This window comes from Rousettus aegyptiacus, unplaced genomic scaffold (assembly GCF_014176215.1).
Source record: "Rousettus aegyptiacus isolate mRouAeg1 unplaced genomic scaffold, mRouAeg1.p scaffold_m13_p_6, whole genome shotgun sequence".
NCBI classification, from domain to species: Eukaryota; Metazoa; Chordata; class Mammalia; order Chiroptera; family Pteropodidae; genus Rousettus; species Rousettus aegyptiacus.
Genome location: NW_023416309.1, coordinates 99,175,910 through 99,201,609, shown reverse-complemented (window position 1 = coordinate 99,201,609; position 25,700 = coordinate 99,175,910). Strand labels below are relative to the sequence as shown.

General features: G+C 45.9%; 1 protein-coding gene across 2 annotated transcripts in view; it reads left to right on the top strand.

Annotated features, from left to right (window-relative positions):
• The window catches only part of ACLY (ATP citrate lyase), a 39,216-nt gene extending 14,062 nt beyond the window's left edge, over positions 1 to 25,154 (top strand). The window contains exons 11-29 of one of the 2 annotated variants that reach the window (XM_016150837.2): positions 52 to 169; positions 2,110 to 2,264; positions 2,744 to 2,834; positions 3,919 to 3,948; positions 6,395 to 6,536; positions 6,826 to 6,994; positions 8,768 to 8,872; positions 9,665 to 9,861; positions 12,723 to 12,804; positions 13,466 to 13,576; positions 16,747 to 16,874; positions 17,470 to 17,563; positions 19,437 to 19,591; positions 20,662 to 20,812; positions 21,011 to 21,154; positions 22,865 to 22,978; positions 23,347 to 23,429; positions 23,705 to 23,781; positions 24,195 to 25,154. In XM_016150837.2, coding sequence (XP_016006323.2) covers positions 52 to 169; positions 2,110 to 2,264; positions 2,744 to 2,834; positions 3,919 to 3,948; positions 6,395 to 6,536; positions 6,826 to 6,994; positions 8,768 to 8,872; positions 9,665 to 9,861; positions 12,723 to 12,804; positions 13,466 to 13,576; positions 16,747 to 16,874; positions 17,470 to 17,563; positions 19,437 to 19,591; positions 20,662 to 20,812; positions 21,011 to 21,154; positions 22,865 to 22,978; positions 23,347 to 23,429; positions 23,705 to 23,781; positions 24,195 to 24,289 — 2,241 coding nt within the window. In that variant the 3' untranslated portion in view covers positions 24,290 to 25,154. The remainder of the gene's footprint in view (positions 1 to 51; positions 170 to 2,109; positions 2,265 to 2,743; positions 2,835 to 3,918; positions 3,949 to 6,394; positions 6,537 to 6,825; positions 6,995 to 8,767; positions 8,873 to 9,664; positions 9,862 to 12,722; positions 12,805 to 13,465; positions 13,577 to 16,746; positions 16,875 to 17,469; positions 17,564 to 19,436; positions 19,592 to 20,661; positions 20,813 to 21,010; positions 21,155 to 22,864; positions 22,979 to 23,346; positions 23,430 to 23,704; positions 23,782 to 24,194) is intronic. The other variant, XM_016150839.2, reaches the window with a different exon arrangement.
• The last annotated feature ends 546 nt before the right edge of the window (positions 25,155 to 25,700 follow it).

Here is a 25,700-nt window from a genome sequence, read left to right as displayed (position 1 = left end):
ATGGCTGCTTTATTTTTAGTCATATGCATGTTTGTCCCTTTATGCTTCCAGGGCATTGTGAGAGCGATTCGAGATTTCCAGGGCCCTCTAAAGGAGCACGAGGTCACTATCTTTGTCCGAAGAGGTGGCCCGAACTATCAAGAGGGCTTACGGGTGATGGGAGAAGTTGGTAAGATGGAGACCTTTTCTCTCTCTCCCACCCTGAGTGTCGGTGGCCTGCTTCCTTGGAAGTTCTGAAAGAGTCAGTCTTTGTATACTTCCATGCCCTCTCACTTACTTCTCTGGGTACGCAGCTTACTTCTACCTCTGCTTTCTGCCTTCCTCTGACATAGAGCACCTGTCCTAAACTGCAGAATCGGCAGTAAAGCATTTTCACTTAGCTATTCATTTAACAAATATTTGTGGATCGCCTGCTCTGTGCTGGGCTCTGTGCTAAGTGCTGGGGTTACAGCCACACACACGACAGCCAGCCAAGCCCTCGTGCAGTTGAGAACAGTGACTAACGTCAGGTAGCGCTAAGCACGTGAAGAAAAACAAAGCAGGGTGAAGGGAAAGCGTGTGTGGGAGAGAGCGGGGGGCGGTTTTAAATGGGGTGATTAGAGAACACTTGACTGAAAAGATAACATTTGGACAAAGACCTGGCAGGGAGGCAGGAGCAGGTTTGTGGTGACTATCTTCAGGAAAGGCAAACTCCAAGGACCTGAGGTGAGAGCGCCAGTGTGTACAGGCCCAGCAGGGAGGGCCAGGGGTAGGGCCGAGGGAGTGAGTGGCAGGTTATTGGGAGACGGAGGCAGAGAGCCAGTGGGGGCAGACATGGGGCTAATACAGGTCCTGGGGGTACATGGCTGTCGCCCTGGGTTGGCAGCCGCTGGGAGAATTTGACCAGATGGGTGACACAATGTGACTTAGGTTTGAAGGGTTATCTTGGTGGAATACAGACCAAAGGGCAGCCAGGGTAGAAGCAGGGAGAGCACTGAGCAGGCTGCGGCAGAGCCCAGGGCTGTGGTGGCCTGGATGTGGGGACGAGAGGGCATAGATCCGGTAACTGGTAGAACCGGAGAGCTGCCCCTTGTTGAGATGCAGGAGGAGAAGGTGTGGCATCCGTTTTGGTTTCTTTTCTCCCTTCTGTGTTTTGAGTGGGTCCTGCAGGTTCACAAGGACCTAAAACTCAAAGCATTCAAAAAGTCTGGGACCACATCTCATCAGTCAGGACCAAATTTGGGTCTCTCTGAGTTGACTTGACTGAACCTGAAACTCGTGAACTTCATGACCAGCAGCTTTGGTCTTGAGTAAAGTGCAACCCCCTTTGCTGAGAGCAGTTACATGTGGAGCAGGTGCATATGAAGTGCCAGAGGGGTGACAGACATAAGACACTCGTCCTCAGTGAGTGTGCTCTTTGATTGGATAGACAAAACCTTTTTTATCTTCCTATTTTTCCAAATCTGGTACCCACAGCAAACACTAAACCCACCTCAATCACTTAAGTGTCAAGTCCTAGTTTTCTCCTAAAAAGTATCTGCCATGGGCCTGGCCCTTGGGACAGCACAGTCACAGTTGTGACGTTAGACAAGTAAACAATAACTGGCACAAGAGGCTGTCAGGGATCTATATGGTGAAGCCTGCAGGGGGATGTGGAGGAGGTGCAGAGAAGGCCTTTCTCAGGAGGTGGCACTTGAGCTGCGTGACAAGAATAGCCGGGTAGAGATCTGGGGTGAGAGGCTCCATGCAGGGGAAGGAGCAGGACCAGAGGCCTGGGCAGATGAGCCCCATGCTCAAGAACAGAGGTCAGGCCAGGGAGGCCAGAGTGTGGCAGCAGCAGGCGATGAGGGGTTTGGTGGAGAGCCAGGGTTCAGGCTGTGAACCAGAGGAGTGTAAACACCAATAATTGTCGCTTGACAGTGTCAGCAAAGCTCTTTCTTGCTCTTATCAGCAGATGGTCTTTACAAAGATTTGTTTGGTATTGAAGATACAACAGCTGATTTGTCTCAGATAATTGCACAGAAAGTGCCAGACATCAGGCAGGACTGTAAAGGGACCTTTGCAGAGTCATGTGGACTTTGGGCAGGTACCTGAAGACTTGACCGATGAGCTCTTTTTTCCCTTTCACAGGGAAGACCACTGGAATCCCCATCCACGTGTTTGGCACCGAGACTCATATGACGGCCATTGTCGGCATGGCCCTGGGCCACCGGCCCATCCCCAATCAGCCACCTACAGCTGCCCACACTGCAAACTTCCTCCTCAACGCCAGTGGGAGCACATCGGTAGGTGCCGGCCAGCTTCTACCTTAAAGCCTGCTGTGCCATCTTTGTCAGCCTCTCCACTGCCATCACATCCAGGACGTGGTGCGCCTCCTCTCTCCCTAGCCATTTGGGGACATTCGAGAAATGGAGGGGGTAGTAGCACATAGTTGGTTTCTGGATCTTCCAGTTTTTTTCTATGCCTGTCAGGCTAGTATAATGGAAAGACCAAGGGTTTTTAAATCAGACCTGAGTTCACATTCCAAGAGAAGAGACCTCAGCAGTTATACCTGCTCAGAGCCTCAGTTTGCTCATCTGTAGCATGGGGACAATACTAATGCCTGTCTCAGAAGGTTGTTAGAATACTTCTATTGGAAGCAACTTGTAAGAACAGTGCTGTACTTAGTTCTTATTACCTGATTTCTTTGGGGGCCTTAAGGATCAATGCCCTTTTTCCTCCAGCTGTTACCTGTAACTTACTCTTTCTCCTTGTCCCACCTCAGACTCCAGCCCCCAGCAGGACTTCGTCTTTTTATGAGTCCAAGGCTGATGAAGTGGCACCTGCAAAGAAGGCCAAGCCTGCTATACCACAAGGTAACTCCCAGCTGCTTTGGGCCCTCTGTCCCTCTCCCCTTTCTGGGCCCTGTAGGCCAGCAGAAGTGGTGGAAGGCATTGGGCTTTGCTGTGAGGGTAGGTGTGGTGCATGGGATGGGAACAGACCGGAGGATGCTCTGAGCCTTCCCTGTGGGCTCTCCTGGTGCCTGGGACCCACACTGCACCTGGATTACCTGGGTAACCTCACTCTCCACCGTCTTCTTTTCCCTTTTCCACTCCCTTCTGTGGATGTATGTGAGCTGGGTAGGGGGCTGCAGAGGAAACATGGCTACAGAAATACCAGGAGGTGGGAAGGTCTCCCAGACTCTACTCCTAAGTGGAAGGCTGGAGCCTGGAGCTCAGGAAGGCAGAGCAAGCTTCCCACCCACCCCATCATCCTGGGGCTCCTACAAAGATATTCCTTTCCTGCGAGCCTACTATAAGAACACAAGCTGTTCCCTAGCCCATCTGTACTTGGCCTACTTCGTTTCTCCATCTTCCGATTCATCAAAGACATGATCTCTACCAGCCAGCTCTTGCAACCAATATTCAATATCCAGTGTTAGTCACCATTGGCCTGGTGTAGCCTATGCACCCTCTTCCTGGTACAGACAGAGCATGCCTAAGGCATTTTGTGAAATAGTGACACTCGGTCCAGGCTCCCAAGATTGAAAGCCACTGCCCTACAGTCCTCACATCCATGGCACAGAATGACAGGTTCAACCCCACGGTGGTCTATTCTTATAATGCTTCACAATGAGATTGGTGTTAAGAGGCTCCAGAGGGCCCAGGTGGGGGCTGCAGTGTTTCGGCACCCTCCGAGCCTTCATGTCCCTCCTGGCTCTCTCTCTGCCCCGTCTCTGCCCCTTTTGGTCCTTTGCCCTTTCTTGCTTCTGCTTTGCTGATTGGTGCTGTCTCCTCTTCTGCTGGCTTTACTTCTGTTGATCGTGGGTTAGCCGAGAGATGGTGAAGGCATCGCCCTGCTAGGCTTGTCCATGAGATCCTTCCCTGTTCCCACCCTCCTCCTCCAAAGCCTCCAGCTATCAGCAGGTCACTCAGTTGCCTTGGTCATTTTCTTTGACAGATTCAGTCCCAAGTCCAAGATCCCTGCAAGGTAGGACACTCCTGCCCCTCCCAACTCTGCGTGTCGCTTGTTAGTGGGTTGCAGTCTTACCATGTGCTTTGTTTCCCCCTCCCCAGTGGGTTGCAGTGTTGTCTGGTATATTTTGTCCCTGCCTTGGTGTGGCCTGTCCCCAAGTCCTAGTCTTTGCTTTCCCTTTCTTCCCACCCCCACTTAGTTTGCACCCTTCTCATTGCTCTCCTGGCCTTGTGGCTGTCTCTGGCTCCCCACCCAGGAGGTGGGTGTAGACCTCAGGCCCACAGCCTTGGAGAGGGGTGGTACCGAGGAGGGTGGGTCCTCCTGGGAAGGAGGGAGCCATTGAAACTGAAGGGGAAGTGGCAGAAGCACACTGGGGGAGGATGGGAGCCATAGACCACCCCTAGTTCTCCTCAGCATCTCATGATGGCATCACTTTCTTACTTTGCCCACCTCGGCCTCACCACCACCAACTTTATCCTAGAGCTCCCAATGCCAGGGGCAAGTTCAGATTTCTCTGGGGTTTAGGTGGAAAATGGGATAGAAAAGGAGAGGGTACCATGTAGAAGGGGTCCGGGCTTTGTCTGGTGTCTGAGGTCACTGTTTAGGACAGTCATACACAGAACACACATTCACTTGTTCAAAGCATCAAGACTTCTCTTTTACTTCTTGACATTTGTTCACAGCCGCAAGAGGTTTCAGCCTGGGGAAAGGGAGTCTTATGATGATATTTGACTCCTTGCAACTAGAAAGGCCAAGAATGCAGCCCTTAGGCCATTTGGCAAGATGCATTGTTTCTTAAAAGGCCTGACCTGTGGCTGAGCAACGTGCTAAGAGAATAGAGGCCACTCTTGATATCCCAGAGCTTCTCTACCTCAAGGGAAGGGTTCGTGCTTACCATCCATCAGTCCCCAAGCTATGCTGAGAAGTGGGAGAGGAAGGACCAGTTAGTTGTGCCAGGATAGGCCCTTCCCTCAACTCTAGAGGAGGAACCATGTGGGGAGCTCCTGGCCCCAGAGCAGGGTGTGTCTCCGGAGCTTCCCTGATGCTGGCGGGCTGAGGATCACCCCCCTCTGCTTTGGCTCCTCTGTGCCAGGGGAGGCGAGCACTCTGGTTCTGCTGCTTTCATACAGCAGGTTGGGTGGGTTTGTAGAGATTCCAAGCTTTGTCCTGATTTCTGTAGCCTCTTGGGTGGACAGATGCGTGTATGTGCACGTGTGTGTGTGCTGACTCGGGCGTGGGCTCCCCCAAGGATGGGAGTAGTGGGGCCACACTAGCTTATATTCCTCTTGCACAATTGAGCTGTAATCTACTGGCTCCGACGCTAGATGACCTAGCATCTCTGTCATTTGGCATCTCTGGGCTTCAGTTTCCTGGGACTGAGAAGTGAGGGCGCTGGATTAGGTGGCTTCCCTTGCTCTATGATCTCATATCTCTTCGGAACCCAGATGAGTCCAGTGACAGTAAATTCCGGTATTTGCAACATCAGGAGCCTGTGTCATGAGTAGCTAATGGCTGCTGTAGAAGAGGCGGGCCTGTGGGGATGAGAAATCTACATGCCTTGGGAAAATGAATTCTTGAGTTCATTTAATCAGACCTTGAACTTGGTAGCTAAACCTGTACTAGTACAGTAGGTTAATTAATACCAGATGCCACTGAGCTCCGTGCACTGTTTTCCCCCTGGAGATGAGAGCCTTCCCTGAGGGCTACTTCCCTCCAGTGGGGCTTGCAGGGAACAGAATGTGAAGTCACCTTCTTGCAGGGTGGTGAAGGGGTCTTTCCCTTCAAGGCTGAGGAATCCACTTCTGCCAGCTCTTTTTGTTCCTTATTTTTGCCCCTCACCCCTTTTGAGAGCTCAATGAAGAGAGAGCATTGTTCTAAACAGGAAGGAGCCACCTAGTGGAGGGAGGAGGTGGGAGGAATACAGTCTGCTGCTCCGGCCTGGCCCCTTGCCAGAGCCCTGGCTGTCACGTCAGAGATAAGGTTGAGAAAACTCTTCATTAGACCTGTGCTGACCTAGAATCTTGAGAATTCAAATCCTGACCCGAGATAGTTTATGTCCAGATTTCGAGGTTATAGGATTCTTGGGGAATTATGTAATTTTTTCCCGTCACCAAAATCAGGAAAGCTTAATACTTTTCCCAGTGAGTTTAAAAATAATTTATCAAGCCTCATTTGCAGATAGGCAGGAGGCTGATTACACGCCTTTCTTGTGAAATCAAGCAGGCCCTGCAGGAATCCTCCTGCTGGACCCGTTCTCTGTAGGGAGAGTCCTTTCTCTGTTCCAGAAGAAATCGAGGCACCTCTTCCCCAGGTTCTCAGAATTCCGTCCTCTTGACTTTCCTTTGTGGATTTGATTAGCCCCCCTCCCTGGACTTGGGGCGTGGAAGGGTCTGGTAGGTAACCCCCGTGGGTCTCACTGGGTGTGTGTTCTGGGTGCATGTGTGGTGTCTTTGCCCACCAGGAAAGAGTGCCACCCTCTTCAGCCACCACACCAAGGCCATCGTGTGGGGCATGCAGACGCGGGCCGTGCAAGGCATGCTGGACTTTGACTACATCTGCTCCCGAGATGAGCCCTCAGTGGCTGCCATGGTCTACCCTTTCACGTGAGTCATGCCACGGCAAGGAGGCTGCAGGTACCTGCCAAGCAGGATCTCCACCTAATCTCCACCTCATGGAGACGGAGCTGGGGAAGCAGCTAGATTATCCCCTTCGCTAGGGAGGCCTCTGCCTATCCCAGACTGGGGTAATCCATGTTTCTAGGGGTCTTTTCCCACAGATGGAAACTCTGAGGGCAGAGACCCTGCCTGTCCAACTTCTAGATGCTCCTCCCATCGGCTTCTCTCTCCCCGACCCTAATGGGCTGTCCTAACCCCTTTTCTGCCATTCTCACAGTGGAGACCACAAGCAAAAGTTTTACTGGGGTCACAAAGAGATCCTGATCCCTGTCTTCAAGAACATGGCTGATGCCATGAAGAAACACCCTGAGGTAGATGTGCTGATCAACTTCGCCTCTCTCCGCTCCGCCTATGACAGTACCATTGAGACCATGAGTTTTGCACAGGTAGATCACAGGGCCCTGCAGGGAGGAGTGGGCAGTAGGGAAAGCTCCAGAGTCACTGCCTCCTTGGACAAAGGGCCTGGGACTCTGGACCAGACAGTGATCTGGGTGAAAGTGGTTGGAGGCGCTTGATCTTCAGAAGGCAGCGTTCGTAACCGAGGGTAGGTGGGCTGCTCACCTGGGCCAACAAAGAATTCAGGGTCAGCCGCTCCTACCTGATTCTATCTGTGCCATCTAAGACTAGCTTTTAGACAGAATCCAAAGCACCTTCTTTCTTATAAAATTATTACCTACTATAGAAAAAAATGTAAATACTGTCAAATAGAGAATAAATACCTCAAGTCCCATTTCCCGGAAGGAAACACAGCTGCTGTGTTTGAGTATATCCTTACTCACACCTTTTCCTGGATTTGACCAAATGGAATGATATTTTACAAAACTATTTTATAATTCATTTTCTTTAGTTACTCTTTCCACATCAATAAATATTTATTGGTAGTATCAGTTTTGCTTTTTCAAGTCTTGTGATGAGCATCTTGGGGTAACATTTGCATATATCTTTAATTATTTCCCCAGAATAAATATCTAGAAGTCAAATTGCTGCATCAGAATGAGCAGATTTTAAAGCTTTTGGTCCATTCTGCCGAGTTGCCCTCCAGGAATGGTTTATAGATGTATCTGCCATCAGGAGTTTGAGAATGCTTGTTTCTCTGTACCAATACTGAATGTTTGGTTTTAAAAATACATATTTGACAAATTGATAGGCATTTTATTTAATTTGCATACCTTTGATTATTAAGTAAGATGAGCTTTTAAAAACACTTATTGGCCATTTTTACTCTATGATTTGGCCTCCTTTTTTTTTTTCTATTGAGGTGTTTGTCTTTTCTGTTATTGATTTGTAAGACCCCTCATAGAATAAGATATTGATACATCTGTTCAGAATTATTATCTTATTCCAGACTGGTTTGGTTCGGTGTTTGACTAGAGAACATAAACTTGTTTTGATATCTAGATGAAGCAAAAACAAAAGCATGCTTTCTAAAACTGAGCTGTCTTTTTAGTTTAGATCAAAGGAAGGCAAACTGCAGACCTAAGGGCCAAACTAGCCCTCTGTCTGTTTTATAAATAACATTTTACTGGAACACAGCCATGCCCATTCATTTATATATTGTCCATGGCTGTTTTCATGCTACAAAGGCAAATTTAATAGTTAACACAGAGACCACATGACCAACAAAGCCTAAAATACGTGAGTCAGTCTTACTCTTTCCCACCCAGCCCCACTTCCTCTGGCTTTCTCCCCCAGCCCACTTTCTGTCCTCATTGTAGAAGCAGCTCGTTTCTGTCGTGTATTGGCCCTGTCCTTTGGTGACAGTCAGAGACTTAGAGGGCACAGTAGAGAAAGCCATAGATGAATAGCTGCTTTAAGATCAGGCACCAGGACAGGTGGGGAGCAGGCGGGTCTCAGTCTTGTGGGTTCTTGGATAGAATACAGAGGCTTAAACCAACAAGTTTTTGGAAACATTTGCTTCTATTTGGTTTCCAAATCACTGTGAGATAAGTTTTGGGTTTCCATGCCTCTTTTCTAGGGGGAGAGATGGCGTGATCAGGATAGGAACAGACACCTTTGGGAAGAAGCATTGCATATTGTTAATACTACTTTGTCCCTAGAGTCTGGAAGGGGTCACAGGAGGTGGGTTTTTAAAAGGTTACTGCCTCGTTGCCCCATCTGAGGTATAAAGTTAATAGGAAGGGACTGTTTTCATCCTCTAGATCCGGACCATTGCCATCATAGCTGAAGGTATCCCTGAGGCCCTCACGAGGAAGCTGATCAAGAAGGCAGAGCAGAAGGGCGTGACCATCATTGGACCTGCCACTGTAAGCATTCCTTCCAGAAAGCTTTTTAAGTTCAAGGTTACCTTATTGAGTTCTGGGCCTGCAGGAAGCTCACTTATTGACTCTTCTGTCCCTTTCTTTCATTGAAAATATTTAGGGAGTACCTGTTGAAGGTCACCCTGTCGATATCCAGTTAATTTTTAAGAAGCTCTCTCCTCAGTCTGGATCACCTTTATAGTTTCTAGGGGCTCACGAGAAGATTCTTGTTTTAGGTGTTTGGCCTTCCTCATACAACCATAGCATAGTCTTTGATTATTCCTTTAACTATAAACCTAAGGAAAATCTACCTGGAGGCTTTATTTTTGGCCCAAAGGTCTTCACATAAGGAGAAATTGCTCTGTGAGTATTTTTTTTTTTTTTTTTTTTTTTTTTTTTTTAGTCGTCGCATTAAAATTCTTCTGAAGCTAAAACAAAGGGACCTTTCATCTCAGAGGCAGAGTGATTTTGCGCAGAGGCGTACACCTGTGTTATACACCTTTCCTGGGTGTTGTCACCCTGGTAGAGCAAAGGAGATGACTTAATCCTGAGTATACCTATCAGTAGTAAGCCATGTTTTACAAATAAGGCTCTCTTTTTTCTGTGTAATGTATCTCAAGGCAGAGAAGAGATTTTTAAGCAGAAAACCCAGTGTGCAGATGTTAGCTCTCTTGGGCTTTCCTCCCCAGCTGGTCCAGAGCAGGCTGGGCCGGTAATATCAGGCTTTGTGATTCCTCTGAGCTCTGTGGTCAATCAGGAGCCCACCTTACCTCCTGATTGCTGTTTCTGCCCCTGCAGGTTGGAGGCATCAAGCCTGGGTGTTTTAAAATCGGGAATACAGGTGGGATGCTGGACAACATCCTGGCCTCCAAGCTGTACCGCCCTGGCAGCGTGGCCTACGTCTCGCGTTCTGGGGGCATGTCCAACGAGCTCAACAACATCATCTCTCGAACCACGGATGGTGTCTATGAGGGCGTGGCCATTGGTGGGGACAGGTGATCAGCTGAGGGCGAAAGGGACCTCCCATACTATTCACTGCTACTGAGTTCCTGGCACATATTCTTTCTTTCCTTTTCTTACTCCCTCCCTCCTTCCCTCCTTCCCTCTCTTGCTTTCCTTTCCCCTCCTTTCCTTCCTTTCCCTTCCCTTCTTTTTCTTTTTTCCTTCTTTCCTTTCTTTCTGACATTACAGTTGACATTCCATATTGTATTAATTTCAAAATAGGAATGTTTAAGTCCATAAAATGGGGCAACTCCACTCCTGTCTCATGACTCACATGAGCACAAACTCAGGAAATACAGGAAAAGGTGTTTTTAAATGGCATTTGGGCCTTCGGGGTAGTTCTATTTGTTTTCTGAAGTGTGGCCATAAGGAAGCCGCAGAGTGCAGTGGGTAGCAGGACTGATTCTGAAATCGGAGCAAAGGAGTTCAAATCCCAGTTTCCTCATTTACCAGGGGGACATCCTGGGCACTTTACTTACCTCCCTAGACCTCCATCACCTTGCACATCCATGGGTAAAATAGTAGTCCACCTCATGGGACTGGCGGGAGGATTAAATGAGGTCATCTAAAGTGGCTAACACATGGCCTCGCACTTAGTAAGTACTCAATAAGTATTAATTGTAGCTAATAATAGTGAGAGGAAAATCTATTCCTTTATTCTCTGCTACTACCACATTCACATTTCTGGTCACCAACTATGTAGGCATTTTTCCCACACCAGGCAGTTCTTCAGTTCTCCACAGGTGCCCGCTGGGTGTCCTGCAGTTCAGTTCCATTCTGACACTGTCCACCTGTAGACAGGTGGGTTCCCACAGGTTGAGGGCTCAGTCCCACAAGACTGCCCTCCCTTCTGATGCCAGTCTGAAGTCCAGGCCTCTGTTATATCTGACTGACGAGCTATAAATCTGTGATTCCCACAACCTCCTCTTCAGGTTCAATAATTTGCTAGACTGGCTCACAGAACTCAGGGAAAGTTTGCATATTAGCTTACCAGTTTATTATGAAAGGATACAACTCAGGAACAACCAGATGAAAGAGAGGTGTAGGTCAACACATGGGGGGGGCAGTATACAGAGTTTCCAGGCCCCCTTTTGGCGCACTACCCTTGGTGTGTTCACCAACCCAGAACCTCCTCAATCCCCATATTTAGGGATTTGTGTAGCTGCCCCATCACGTAGGCATAATTGATTATTAACGCAGTCTCTACCCCCTCCCCAGAGGATGGGGAGTGGGGCTGAAAGTTCCAAGCTTCTAATCATAGTCTTTCTGGTGACCAGCCCCATCCAGGAGCTGGGGGCCCTGTGCAGGAGCCCACCAAGAGTTGCCTCGTTAGAACGGAAGATGCTCCTATCACCCAGGGAATGCCAAAGAATTTAGGAGCTCTCTGTAAGATGCTCCAGTCACCCGTGTTACTCAGGAAATTAAAAGGTGTTAGGAGGCCAGTGTCAGGAACTGGGGTCAAAGATCAAATGCTAGAACAAAAGATTCTCCTAGCTTCTTTATCCCTTAGGAGATCACAAAGGTTATAGGAGGTCTGTGTCAGGAACCGGGGACAGAGACTAGTGTATATGTTGCTTACTATTTCACAAACAGTGTCTTTATTATTTTTGTTGGTGGGAACAATAATCAGTATACTTAATACCATCATAAACATTAGTCATTGCTGGCAATCATTATTACTACTACTCTTACCACTTTTACTGTTTGGCTCGAAACCAAAAGCTTTTGGGACAGTGGGTCACCTTGTCAGTCTCCCTGGTTCTCCTACATCATTTCAGATGGAACTCCTGGGTGGGGAAGGACTCCTGCCCCAGTCTTCAGGGCTATAGCATGGGGAATCCCGGTTCCCAGGTGATCCCTGACAAAAGGCTCTGGGGTCACATGAGTCTGAGCAGTGCTGCTTGTCATTCTGGGCTCTATGAATTTATAATGCTCTTGAGCATCTCAAAAGCACATGGAGATCTGCAGGGAATCGCACTTGGCCTTAAACAATCCTTTTGCAAACAAATTCATGCGACAGTAGAGAATAATATAGACATTCTAACAGTAGACTACCATCCTGGGAAATAGCTTGGCATGTTACATATTAATTATGTATTGCTATGTAAAAGAAAAATCACCCCAAAACATAGTAGCTTTAGATAACAATAAACATTTATCTTCAGGGTTACAAGAGGGGCCTCATCCACATGGCTGGCAAGGTGGCTCTTCTCTGTGGCCTCCTTAACAGGCTGCTTAGTGTCCTGAGGACATGGTACTGGGCTTCCCATAAAGGGAGAAGTTCAAGGGAGCGTGCCAGAGAGAAGCTATTCTTTTTATTTATTTTTTATTTTTTACACCTGCAGCACCCGGTCTCCTATCCAAGTACTAACCAAGCCTGACTGACCCTGCTTAGCTTCCAAGATCAGACAGGATTGGGCTTGTTCATGGTGGCATGGCTGTAGACAAAGCTACTCTTTTTATAACCCAGCCTCAGAAGTCGATATAGAATCAGTTTTGCCACATTTTGTTCATTAGAAGCTAATCGTTAAATCCAACCCATATTCAAGAATTTGTGGACATACTTTAAAATCACCAATTATGCACTCTCCAAGCATCTCTTAACTGCCAAGTGAACCTCTCTGGGCTTATTAACTCTTCTCCCTTCCCTTCCCTTCTCTTCCCTTGTGCTCATTTACTCCCCCCCGCCACCCTTCCCCCATTATTCCTAAGGCATCTCTGGACCCTCCCTTGGCATCTGTACCCACAAAAACCCCACAGCGATCTTAGTACAAGCATGCTTCCCACATCTCACCTGGACACACACCTCCCCAAGCCCCCTTCACATTCTGTATGCCCTCTCTGCTCTCCCCAGGTACCCCGGTTCAACATTCATGGATCATGTGTTACGTTACCAGGACACTCCAGGAGTCAAAATGATTGTGGTTCTTGGAGAGGTGAGTTATTTAAAGAAAAAACTTAGAACTTTTTCTGATTATAAAAGTTAACGTATGATCTCAGTTTTTTAAAAATTCATGCATTTTGGTTATATGTAATTTATGCTGATAATCCCTGGTAATCCTGCCTCTTAGACTTGGGGACCTAGAGGTTGTCATTTTTAACATTGCTGTGTTTGTTCCTGATAAAGGAGTTCTGCCTCTTGGTGGCATTAAGACGTTTCAGTGCCAATAAAGAAGAATCTGTGCACTGTCTGGCCATGTTCTCTACTTGGTGGGACAGAGGATAGCTATTAAAAATGAAAAGTATATTTTATAAATTTGGGAGAGTCCCATAACCCCATCCCTTCCCTTGGTTGTACCTCTGATCAGGTCTGGTCCTAAATTATCTTATACCCTTAGATCAAGGAAGGGGAGTCTTGGGGACTCCCCTAGGATACCTGCTATCTCTTTACAGTTTTTCTTTTCATCTACCCTCGTCTTCCAGACTGTTATTTGGGCCAAGCCGTTGTCTTCTCATTTTTTAGCCTGGTTGTAACTCAGGACACTTGACTGCTCAACTTGGGATAGATTTTCCTGCTGCAATGCTGCTGCCCTTGGAGCAATTCAAGATGGGTGCCACTAACTCACGGGCTTTTTCTTTTTCCCCGTTCCTTGGCAGATAGGGGGCACTGAGGAGTATAAGATCTGCCGGGGCATCAAGGAGGGCCGCCTCACCAAACCTGTGGTCTGCTGGTGCATTGGGACCTGTGCTACCATGTTCTCTTCTGAGGTACGGCTGGGACAGATCACTCCTGGGCGGGGAGTTGGGAAGCTAAGCTATAGGGAATTTGAGGGGAACCATGTGGTCATCTCATAAGCAGCTAGTTCCTTCAATAAATGTGTATTGCTCAGTTACTACAAGGTGTAGCCAGGGCCCTCCTGTCTAGGAGCTTACGTCCAGTTGGAGGAGACAAACTCATCAGCAGATTAAGGTGAGAACAAGGCTATGAGTCCCTGCTCGGAGTAATAGTGACCTACTCCCTGGAGGAGTTGAGAAGGCTTCACTGAGAAGTTTGCTGAGCAAAAGGGAGGTCGAGGCGGGGGAGGACACACCCCAGGCGCAGAGCTGGCTGGGTAGGGGGTATGGTGCTAAGTTCTGTGTGGAGAGAGGTCATAGAAAGAAAGGTTTTTCGACACATCAACATGCCTGGCAGCATATAAGTCCAGCGTATAACAAATGTTAGATGTGAACACGTAGCTCTCTGTTTCTAGCTAGATATAATAAGCCAGACTCCAGCCCTTATATGCCAGCTTTGAGAATCCTTTATCTTGAAGATGGCTCTTCAAGTGATGGTGCAACCAAGGAAACAAATACTTGTCACCTATCAGTTCATCAGTGGCTGAACAGGCTCTAAGTGTGAGGCCCTGTCCTCGTCCTGTGTATATCAGAAGATAACACCTGGCCTTCAAGGCTTCCTGCAGCAGCGACAATCCCTATGCTTAAAACCTCAGTTCTCCCTACAGGTAAGCCTGCATCACTCATTTTTTTCTCCTGAGAATGCTTGCCTTTCCCCTTCAGATTCCTGCCCACCTCAAAGTGGCCATATTTGTCCAGTTGTCAAATGTACTTCTCCATTCAACCAGCAGTTCCATTTCTACAAGTTTCCCTATGGGTACGCATGCAAAAATATTTCAAAGTATGTGTACAAGGATACTCACTGCAATGTGTAGTGGCAGAAAATGAAAACAACCTAAGTGTCGTTTGGGAGGGGACTGTGTCATCATGGCACAGCCATATCATGGAAAGCGGCAGGCAGGTAGAATGAGGTGGATCTTGGTATGTCGATACAGAAGAAGTTTAAGATCTGTTAAATCTAAGGACGGGCAGAATGCAGTAAATGTTTATAATATCCCTTTTGTGTAAGTATTAAGTGTGTGTGTGTGTGTGTGTGTGTGTGTGTGTGTGTGTTTTCCAAGTAGATAAAAGAGGGGAGGGGGCCCATCCTTCAGGGGTGAGCTCCACTTTCACAGGCTTTAGGATCAGATCTTGATGTATCTGTGTGATGTACCTCAGCTGAGCTGAGCTGTTAAGTGAGGATACAGGATTGTTGTGACTTAAAGAAGAAAGTAATGGTAAAGGTCTGGCATGCACAGGTCTTTGCAACTATTCCTTTCCATTCTTCAGTCCACTTATTCCGTGAAGCTGTTCCTGATTCTTTCTTCTTGTCTGCTCTCCCCTCCACCCCAGCAGCCAGAGATAATTCCTTCCTGCCCTCCATTGCTTCTCTTGACCAGCTTTGCATTACTGCCCTCTACTTCTTCACCCCCACTCTTAGAGGACACCTCCGAGAGGGCAAGGACCTTGCTCTTCTGTTTCTGTCCGGGCGCTCATCATTACTCTATGGGTATGGCAGGTCCTCCAGAGGTGTTTTGGTTTTGTTTTTTAATTAACTTGTAAAACTTTATGAAATTTTAAGCCTATACAATGTAAAGTAGTACAGTGACTGCCTAGCTCATAGATGATTTTTGAATTCTTTAACAGGTCACATGACCTTACAGAACTTCCCACCCTATGGAGATTAGATACACAACTAAATCTCTTCCCATTGACAAACTGAGATAGCTCCTGAGGAAAACAGAATTAAAAACTGGGGAGCGAGGATAGAGATGAAGGGGTATTGGTAAGGTGACATTTTTCAGAAGTATATTCCACAAAACACTGGTCCTGTAGCAATGGTCCTTAAAACAAACCAAACAGAAAAGGGAACATTTTATAAACATGCAATACAACCTGTCTGTCTTTTAACATTTTCCATTTCAGTTTTGGGAAATCTCAGAGTTAAAGAAACTTGGTTAACTTGAATCCAGCGTTTTCTAAGTTTGAGTGCAGAATCTTCTCCTTCTCACCCCATCCACCCATGTAGATTAAGTCCTACAAAGAATGCATGGGAACCCACACTTTTAAGGTGTGCGTTGCTAACCAGAGCAGTGATGCCTACTCTTTTCAAGACTTAAAGCCCCTTTTATTATATTTAGTGGTTAAGATAACAGAGGCTAAATTGCCGGGGTTCAGATGCTACCGCATGTTACCCGTGTGATCTTGGGCAAGTTACTTTACCCATCTATGCTTCCATTTCCTTTTTTTCAGGAAACAGTTGTAGTTACTAAAAGATTTAATGAGTAAAGGTCTTAGGACAGTACCTGGACATCATAAGTGTTATTTAAATGGGTTTGGTGTGGTTATGATTACCCACCAGCCCCCTCCCTACCCTAAGTCAGGGTTTTGTACCAGATGTTGCTCTAGGTTATTCATTTTCCCCATTGCTTCATTAAAGATTGGTTTTCTCTTTCCTCTCATTCACTTCCCAGTTAATCAACCCCTATATTCTATTGGATTTATATTTTACCTCAGTGCATGCTCAGGTGGAAGGTGGCAGTCGCTAATTGTTGCTGTTTGGGAATATAGGCCTAGAATGCAAAAATCTGATTTCTTCAAAAAACCTGAGGATTCATATTTTTATATGAGGGAAATTTTTTTTTTTAATATTGGTACCTATTTTACAAAAAGTATATGCAGGACAATTAGATCATGTCTGTAAGCTCAGTTCAGCCTCAGGTTGCCCCTTTGTAACTTTACTTCTTACCTCCCCTAATCATTGCCCCAGGGGAGCAAATGAAGTTGAAAGTTGGGCTACCAGACTTTATATCCTGGCTCCCATAAACAGCTGCCGTGTGACCTTGAGTGAGCTTCTGAACTACTCAGTGCCTCAGTTTCCTCATTATTAAAATGAGTCATTCATTGTACCTATTTAATGAGCCTGCCTGAGACTTGAATGAAGTGATTCAAGAAGAGTGTTTAGCAGGGTTTGGTCCTTAATTAGTACTGATGTTTCCTAAGAGCCTTAGTTCCCTCTCAGGGGATTAACAAGCCCAGTCAGGCCACTCTCCCTTGCCTTCCAGGTACAATTTGGCCATGCCGGAGCTTGTGCCAACCAGGTTTCTGAAACTGCAGTAGCCAAGAACCAGGCTTTGAAGGAGGCGGGAGTCTTCGTGCCCCGGAGCTTTGATGAACTTGGAGAAATCATCCAGTAAGTGGACCTCGTGGAGGATGCCGGCCACCCCCTCCCTTCCTAGATCCCTCTTGAGGACAGCAGCCTCTCCAACGTGGAGGCATCTGATATTCCTGGTCCCTCTCAGTCATCTAGTGCAGCTATACGAATGGTCCAAAATCCTTTCTTCTCTTGGGCTTTTGTTTTATTTTGTTTGTCGAAGCAGCAGTTACAGGCTGTTCAGGCTAGTGTTAAATAAAGACTGTTCAGTTTCTGGAGCTACTTGGCTGGCCATAAACGAGAGATGAGCCTTAGAAACATTTAGAAAGTGTTACCTCTAATCGACGAATGAAGAGTTATTGGATACCCTGTTGTCTCTTCTCATTCCTCTTCTCTGCCCTCCAGATCCACCTTTATATAGAGCCCATTTAGAGGAGTAGGGAGGTCTTGTCCAAAACCTGTTTTCATTTAGTTCTTGGGGATCTGACTAGTAAGACGAAGTCACTAACAGAAAGCGGGTAGAGAGCTGGGAAACCTAAACTCTTTGGGGTTAGATGGAAGAGCATTCTTGGGATGACTTAGAAGAACCCAGAAGATGATGATCCACGTGGGTGTCTTTTCTCCTGCCTCCCAGGTCTGTGTATGAGGATCTTGTGGCCAAAGGGGCCATTGTACCTGCTCAGGAGGTACCGCCCCCGACGGTGCCAATGGACTACTCTTGGGCCAGGGTAAGTGCTGTGTATGTCCCTCACAGTGTGGGCAAGGGAGAATTGGGAGCTAAGGTGGTGGCTTTTGAGTCAATTTGGCTTGAACCCTGAAACTAGGCCCACCGTAGTAGTTAGAACAACCACGTGATCCACTGCCCTGGGCTCCCAAACACGCCCTCAAGGGAGGCTTCTCCAAGGGTGCAGGAGAAACCAGGAGACTGACTCTTGGACGCCACCCTCTCACTCCTGGAGCTTGTGAGGTGGACCCTTCTGACCAAGAAGTAGAACAAATGCAGGGCCCAAGAGGACAAAGGGCAGTGTGTACCTCCCACAGCTGGGTGGCCTGACCTGGAAATGGGGGCTGGGGCAGACGATGTCCTCTAGAGTTGTCCCTACTTCCTGAAAGAGTTCAGGGTGAAGTAGTGTCCACTCTGCCTACTTGTCTAAGGAGTATAGATGAACTAATTTTCTTAATATAAAAGAACTCCTAGAAATCAATTTTTAAAAGACTGATAACTCATTAGAAAAATGGGTAGGAAATGGCCTTTTAACATGAAAAATGCTCAACCTCATTCATTATAAAAGTAACCAAAGTAAAAACTGATACTGATTTCTCCCTATCAGTTCAGCAAAGATAAAAATTCTCTGGTAATATGCTGTGTTTGTACGGGTGCAAGGAAACTGGTGCGTTCATTCGTTGGTGGTGGGAGCGGAAATTGACATAACCTTTCCGAAAGGCAGTTGGGTAATATGAATCAAATTTAAAAGTGCTCATACTTTGTGGTCCAACAATTCCACGTCTAGAAAACTACTCCAGAGAGATACTCGCATATACACACAAAGAAACATGTTCAGGGATGTTTTCCTAGTTAATACTTACCAGTGGTAGAATAGCTAAATGGTGATATTGTCCAATGATGGGATACTGTACAGCAGTTAATAGGAATGAACTATATCTATGTGTGTACCGATGTTTATAGAGCTCACATTCATTGAGTAAACAACACGTTATCAGACTGTATATCTATTGTGATCATGAAAGGTATACACACATAAAGCAGTGTTGTATATTCTCCATGTGTCTATGTATGCATGTAAATAAAGGTGGAGAAAGAAAGGTCCAGAAAGATGTCCACTAACAAACACTAAGGCAGAAAACCAGGATAGAGGTGGAGGTCAGAGGTGATATAACTTTATCTGTTCTAAATGTTTAAAAAGGAGACTGTACTCATGTTACTTTTATAGTTAAAACTTAAGTTGAAAGTAATTTTTAGTTAAAGTTCATAAGTGAAGAAATGGGCTTGGACAGTATTGGCTGCTGATACCCTAGTGTGCCCCAACTCAGGAAATGTGAAATTCAGGGGCTCAGTCCCTTCCCCTGGGCAAAAGACATCTTGAGGGGCTCCCCCATTTCCACAGCCATGTGCCTCATCACACTTTGGTGGGAGGTTGGTAGCTGTATATGAAGTGTTTAAAATTTTTTCTTTCAGATTCATTCTTCCATTTCTTAGCCAGATGACCTTGGGGTGGTTACTAAGCTCTCTAAGCTTCATTTCCTCTGCTATAACATGAGGAATGATTCTCCTTTGTGAGGGTCAAGGAACCGATGGGTGGAAACAGCTTAGTGCACCGCCTGGCCCCGCAAATACTCAGTAAAGAACAGAACAGTGCCAAGGCTGAGCAGGTGCCATGGGCATGGCGCTATTTTCTTTGCCCAAAATGATTCAATGAAAGGGTTTTTATACTTCTTTCTCAGGAGAAGTTAGTCTTAGAGTTGTTAACTTGGCCTCCAGAATTTAAAACATTCCTGGGACACTGGTCCTGAGAGCACAGTCCAGGAAAAATCTTTGTGGTTACCTTAGTGCTGCTTGTCTCTGCCCCCATCTCTGTTTAGGAATTGGGCTTGATCCGCAAACCTGCCTCATTTATGACCAGCATCTGCGATGAGCGAGGACAGGAGCTCATCTATGCGGGTATGCCCATCACCGAAGTCTTCAAGGAAGAGATGGGCATTGGCGGGGTCCTTGGTCTCCTCTGGTTCCAGAGAAGGTGAGGCATGGAGGGCAGAAGATGCTAGGGCCTCGGGACTTGGAGTTAATGATTTTCCCTGACAGGAGAGCAGGGACAGGCAGCCTTGGGGAATATGTCCAGGGTCAGTCTTTATGGCCACAGATCAGATGTAAGGCCAGGGTAAAGAAATACAGGCTTGTACCTAAGTCTTCTGAGGACAGAAAAGCTAGTCTAAACCAATAGAAATAGAAAGCAGGACCTTATCAGGGATCTTGGATCAGCCCCTTTCCCTTTGGAGTTTTTAAAGTCACAGGACAGAGTAAATTGGTTAGCAGGAGAGATCTGGATGGATCTGGTAGCTCAGGGTTGCAGGCCTATGGAGTTACTGAACAGGCATAAAGTACCTTGTATCATCAGCCTGAATGTGAGAAAAAATTTGGTTTTTTCTGCAACTACCAAGCTTATCCTTCCCCTGGGACTGATGACTGGATAAAGGGGCCAGTGAGTACATGAGTCACAGAGCCCTGACTTGGGGTGGCACTAGGCAGAAGACCAGGTCAAAGTCTTGGTTTGTGTTATGCCCTCACCTGCAGAGATATGGCTTTTGGTCCTTTTTGGGTCCTTCCTGGGAAAAGTTCATGGGCTGTAACACCTGAGCAGGTTTCACTCTACTCTGGCATCCTCATGTCTCTGGATGACATTCTAAACATCAGTTGGTAGGTTCAACACTAGAGGAGGCCTAGGGCCTCCTATACTGGGACAGGGACCTCACCTCCTCCCCTTCTGGTCCATAAATGGGAGCCACAAAGACAGGTCAAATCCTGTCAGAGCAACTTGTGCCAAAAACTGCTGACTAAAGAAGAGGTTTCAAACCCTGTTTGCTAACTCTTTTAGAAGCAGCATTTGGTATCAGTTGCTCAGGAATCCAGAGGTTTCGTCCTAGAGTTGCGTGAGTGTTAGACCTGGACTGGCAGGTTGTTGCCCTTCTCAAATTTGTTCAGGGATATGGGAGAAGGTGGGAACATGGCCTTGTCAGCGTGATGTCCTGTTCAGCAGCTCACCTTTGTTCCCACTTTCCTTTCTATATCCCTTTTCTCAACCTCCTCTAGGTTGCCCAAGTACTCCTGTCAGTTCATTGAGATGTGCCTGATGGTGACGGCCGATCATGGGCCAGCCGTGTCTGGGGCTCACAATACCATCATCTGTGCTCGGGCTGGGAAGGACCTGGTTTCCAGCCTCACTTCAGGGCTGCTCACCATTGTGAGTGCGGTGGTCCTGGGAGGTGCACAGTGAGAACACTGGGCTTTGGCCTCAAGCTGCTTGGCTGGAGCAGGGTCCTAGAAGGAGCCCCTGGGGGTAAAAGCCCATGCTGGGGCTGGTCAGGGTGTGCCAGATTGGTTTGCAGAGCTGAAGGAGACTCTTTCAGCTCAGGGGAACATGGGCTTGCTTCTCCTACAGGGGGACCGGTTTGGGGGTGCCCTGGATGCAGCAGCCAAGATGTTCAGCAAAGCCTTTGACAGTGGCATTATTCCCATGGAGTTTGTAAACAAGATGAAGAAGGAAGGAAAACTGATCATGGGCATCGGTCACCGAGTAAAGTCGGTAAGTTGCTGCTTTCCTTAAGGGACTCGGCCTACAGAGTGGATGGGAACAAGAAAGCATCAATTTAGTTGGGAACACCCAGGCAAAGCTTTGGATGTTTTGACAGATGCTAATGTTAGAATACAGATTGTCCTTAAACAGTCTTTATCATGTCCAGTTGTGGTGTGCAAATACAAAAAGCTGGAATCTTGGTAACTTTAGCTTTCAAAATGAACCTTTTAGGACTAAGGCCAGGGTTAAGGAGACATATCATTCACCTTAGGCTAGCTATATGCTTCAGTAACTAACAACTCCAAAAATCAAATATCTCAGTGGCTTACAACAACAAAGATTTGTTTCTTATTTGCTCTACACCCACTGGGGGTTGGCGCCGACTCTGTTCTCTGTCATCTGTGCTGAGGAAGCAGCCCTTATCCAAGATGTGCTGATCTCCCATCAGAAGGAAAACAGTCATGGCAGAACTACATGAAAGCTCTTAAAGCTTCAGCTCACTTTCACTCGAATGTCATTGGCCAAAGCAAGTCACATGGTTAAGTCTGCCATCACTGGGGTAAGAAAAGTAACAACATCCAGCCAAGCCTGATTGGTAAATGCCACAAGAGTGAATATTTTAAGTAGTTAATATGAGTCTCCCGCAGGGTAGATAGCCCTTTTTGTGTCCTGGTAATGAGTTCTATTTGGAAATCAAAGGGAAAGAGAAGAGGTAGCAGCAGCTGCTTAGGACCTTACAGGGACAGCTTCTTATAGGACACTTTGCTTTGGGGTCCTTGGCTCTGTAGCTCCAGAAACCTCATTTAGGTCACTCCTCTGGTCTAGGCAGGGTGTGACTCATATTCATACAAGACGGTCATATGTGTGGTCTGGAGTGCCCCCTTCTGGGTATCCAAAGCTGAGCCAGCTCCAGCAGATTTCCTTGCTTGATGAGCAAGGACTGCACTAGAACCAAGGGAAGTGGTTAGTTCTGAGGGTCATTCCATCCAGGCTTTGCAGAATTTTGCTCAGCCACGCCCAGCACCCAAGCAGACAGCACCTCTCCAATCCATCTCTTTCTGGGATGTCAGACCTGTGCTGCCACACTCAGTCTTGCAGGCTCCTTCCTTTTTGGAGTCTGTACTGACCTCCTCCCTCTTCACTGAGGGAGGTGGACACTGTGGCATTGGGAAATAGCATGTGCCTAAACCATCTCACTCTCCCACTGATAGATGATTGCTCAGTGTGGGTCTCTTGACAGGTGGTTCATCTCCATTCATCGAAGGTCCAGAGTTTTTCCTAAAATTTCAGAGGTACTTGCTTAGTGTAGAACTTTGTTATAGCTTGACCAGGTTGCTGAACTGGTGGGCAGCATGGCTAGTGGCTAGAACCTAAGACTTCTGATTGGAGAGTGGGTGAACTCCAGCCTCCTGTTCCTTAACATGGTAGGACCCCTGGCTAATTCAACATCTCCACGTCTCAGTTCCTTTTCTGCAGCGTAAAACACGGAACCCACAAAAGCTGTTTTGAGGCCCAAATGAGATATGAAAGGACTTTAAAAACTTTAAGCCCCACAGCAGTGTCATAATCTGTGCTACATGGAATCATACATGTGGTTCCGGTCCTAGAACACACCTGAATATGAAATGTACAGTTGTGTCTACCTGAGACACAAGCCCGAACATGTTCCTAAACAGGGGTGTTAGAGTGGGTCCTCTGTAACTTCGAGTCACTTTCTAGATAAACAACCCAGACATGCGAGTGCAGATCCTTAAAGATTACGTCAAACAGCACTTCCCTGCCACCCCCCTGCTCGACTATGCGCTGGAAGTGGAGAAGATTACCACCTCAAAGGTAAAAAAAAAAAAGTCCTTAATTCCTGAATCACAGTTTTGGGTGACTTTCTTGAGAGAAATGAGAGAACCAGGTTACCTTTTGACTTTGCAGCTAAAATCAAACCTGGTTTTCTAGAAATTTGTATTTCTGTTGTATAACTAAGTTTAACAGACATGCACTAAATATCAACTAGGTGTTGGATCCTTTGCTAGACATTGGGGATTAAACTAAGTAAGACACAGTCTCTTCTAGCCAACTGGATGTTTTGGTGGGAGGTTTTTAAATGGTGATCAGAATGCGTAGTATGGTAGTAGTAGTAATAGTGGAAAATTACAAGAAAAAAATGAGAAATAATGATAAATACTTGGAATTTTTTGCCTTTCCAGAAACCAAATCTTATCCTGAATGTAGATGGCTTCATCGGAGTTGCATTTGTAGACATGCTTAGAAACTGTGGGTCCTTTACTCGGTGAGCATTGCAGCTCTTTTATAATGTTTATTGAGTTTTGTTATTGTTCTTCTTAACTCTAAAAGCACTGCATGCTCTTTATAGAGGGCTTAGAAAATATAAAGATGTAAAGTAGAAAACAAAAAATTGCCTCTACTCCTACCACCCAGAGCAACCCTCTTTTCCACTCTGAAATCAAAGAGCTTCTCATTCCTGAGCAGTAGTCGTACTGTCTGTGGGGAGGACACTCATGTGAGCCATTTTAAAACTATACGTTGATTGTGTGTTGATTGCAGGGAAGAAGCTGATGAATATATTGACATTGGAGCCCTCAATGGCATCTTTGTGCTGGGAAGGAGTATGGGCTTCATTGGTGAGTTAGTTGTTTATTATTGTCTTAAGAATTTTTTAGGGTTTTTTTTTTCTTTTTTACCCAAGGGCCCAGCTATACCACTTATCCATGTAGTGAGTTTCTACAAAAGAGAGGTCCCATTGACTTATCATTGTTTCTAATCCTTCCTTTCTTATTCTCACTTCCCTCTTATCTTTATCTTTGTTCCTTTGTTCTTGGAAATGACTTCAGTTGCCAGCCCAGGAAAATAGAATTAAACTCAGCAGTTCCCTTTTACCAAGCCTGGCATCTACCTATATAATGGATCTGGATTTGCTTCCCCATTTCTTCTTCCCTTTTGTATTAGGAAGATTTCCCTTCCTATCTTCTCCCCTTCACCAAACTTTAACAAGTTCACCAACTCTTAACAAAAAGATGCATTTGCTTTATTGTAGGACACTATCTTGATCAGAAGAGACTGAAGCAGGGGCTATATCGTCACCCATGGGATGATATTTCATATGTTCTTCCGGAACACATGAGCATGTAACTGAGCCAGGAACTGTGTTGCAGTAAAGCGAAGACAAGAACTCCTACCCCCAGAAATAGTGTGCAGACAGCTGTCACTGGAGCTTGCTATAGGATGGGCCTGGAATATAAACAACCATTGGTGTACAGGCACCGAAGACCAATACCCACAGGCTAACACTGTTCAGTCCACACAATGAAGCTTAATATTTTTTTTATAAGCATAGAAATAAAAACCAAGCTAATACTTGTGACATTTGCTCTGCCACCTGCTGTGTTTATTATATAAAAGCATCTAAACACTGTCAGGATGGTATTTTTCCTTATTATAGGGCGTTATAATGTTGCTTTCTTTTTTCCGTTAGTTAAAAAAAAAATTTTCCCTTGGAGCAAGGGAATGAAACTTTTAAGACTTCAAGATACTATACATTTAAAGCATCCCTAATGTCTTGTTTTCCTGCTCATATAACCTGAAGAGCATTGTATTAATCTGATTTTTTTTATGATCTTTTTGTATGTTATGCGTGAAGGGTTTGTTTGGTATCCCACTGAAACATTTCATGTCGCAGACTAAAGTCTGCTTCTGTCAGGGGGATTGGACCATTGCATCCTTACCCACTATCACAAAATATGTGGAGTAGTGATTTAAAATGTAAAGTTGTAACATACATATGTTTAAAATGAAAACACAAAGCAAAAAGCTGTGAAATGTCTTGTGTCTTATGTTCTCTGTATTTATGCAACTGATCTGTCTTACTGAAGTCTGGGTCCAAGGACTCATCTCCAACCAGTTTGCATCTGTAATCCACAAAGATTCTGGGCAGCTCCCACCTCAGTCTCTTCTCTGTATTATCATAATTTGGTTTAAATAAACTACATAGTAACAATGAATACATACTGCTCTCTTTCATCTGCATTCCTCTGAACTGTACTTCCTAATAATTTTACTACATGCAGTTTTAAAAATACAATCCACCTCTTTAAAAAAGAATCAAAACTTTTCCAAAAACAAAACATCCATGCCTAATTCTGCACCCCCTCCTTTCTCGGTGAATGGGGAACAAAGCTCTACCCACCCAGATAACTCAAAGCCAACAACTTGGGAGTCAGCCTTTCCTCTGCTCTATCTGGTTGTCAAATCCTGTTGACTTATCCTTTAAATAAATTTAAGTATAACTGACATGTTGATTTCCAGGTGTACAACATAATGATTTGATATTTGTAAACACTGTGAAATGATCACAATAAGCCTAAGTACCACCTGATTTACCCATGTCTGTTCTGCTAACTTGTGCCCCTAGTTCTACTTTTGACCCCTTACAGTCCATTCTTTACATAGCCACCAGTAATATTTTTTAAAACATCTAATTGAGCCATTTTTCTTGCTTAAAACCCAAAAGTTACTTTGATTATTTTTTAAAACAAGTATATAG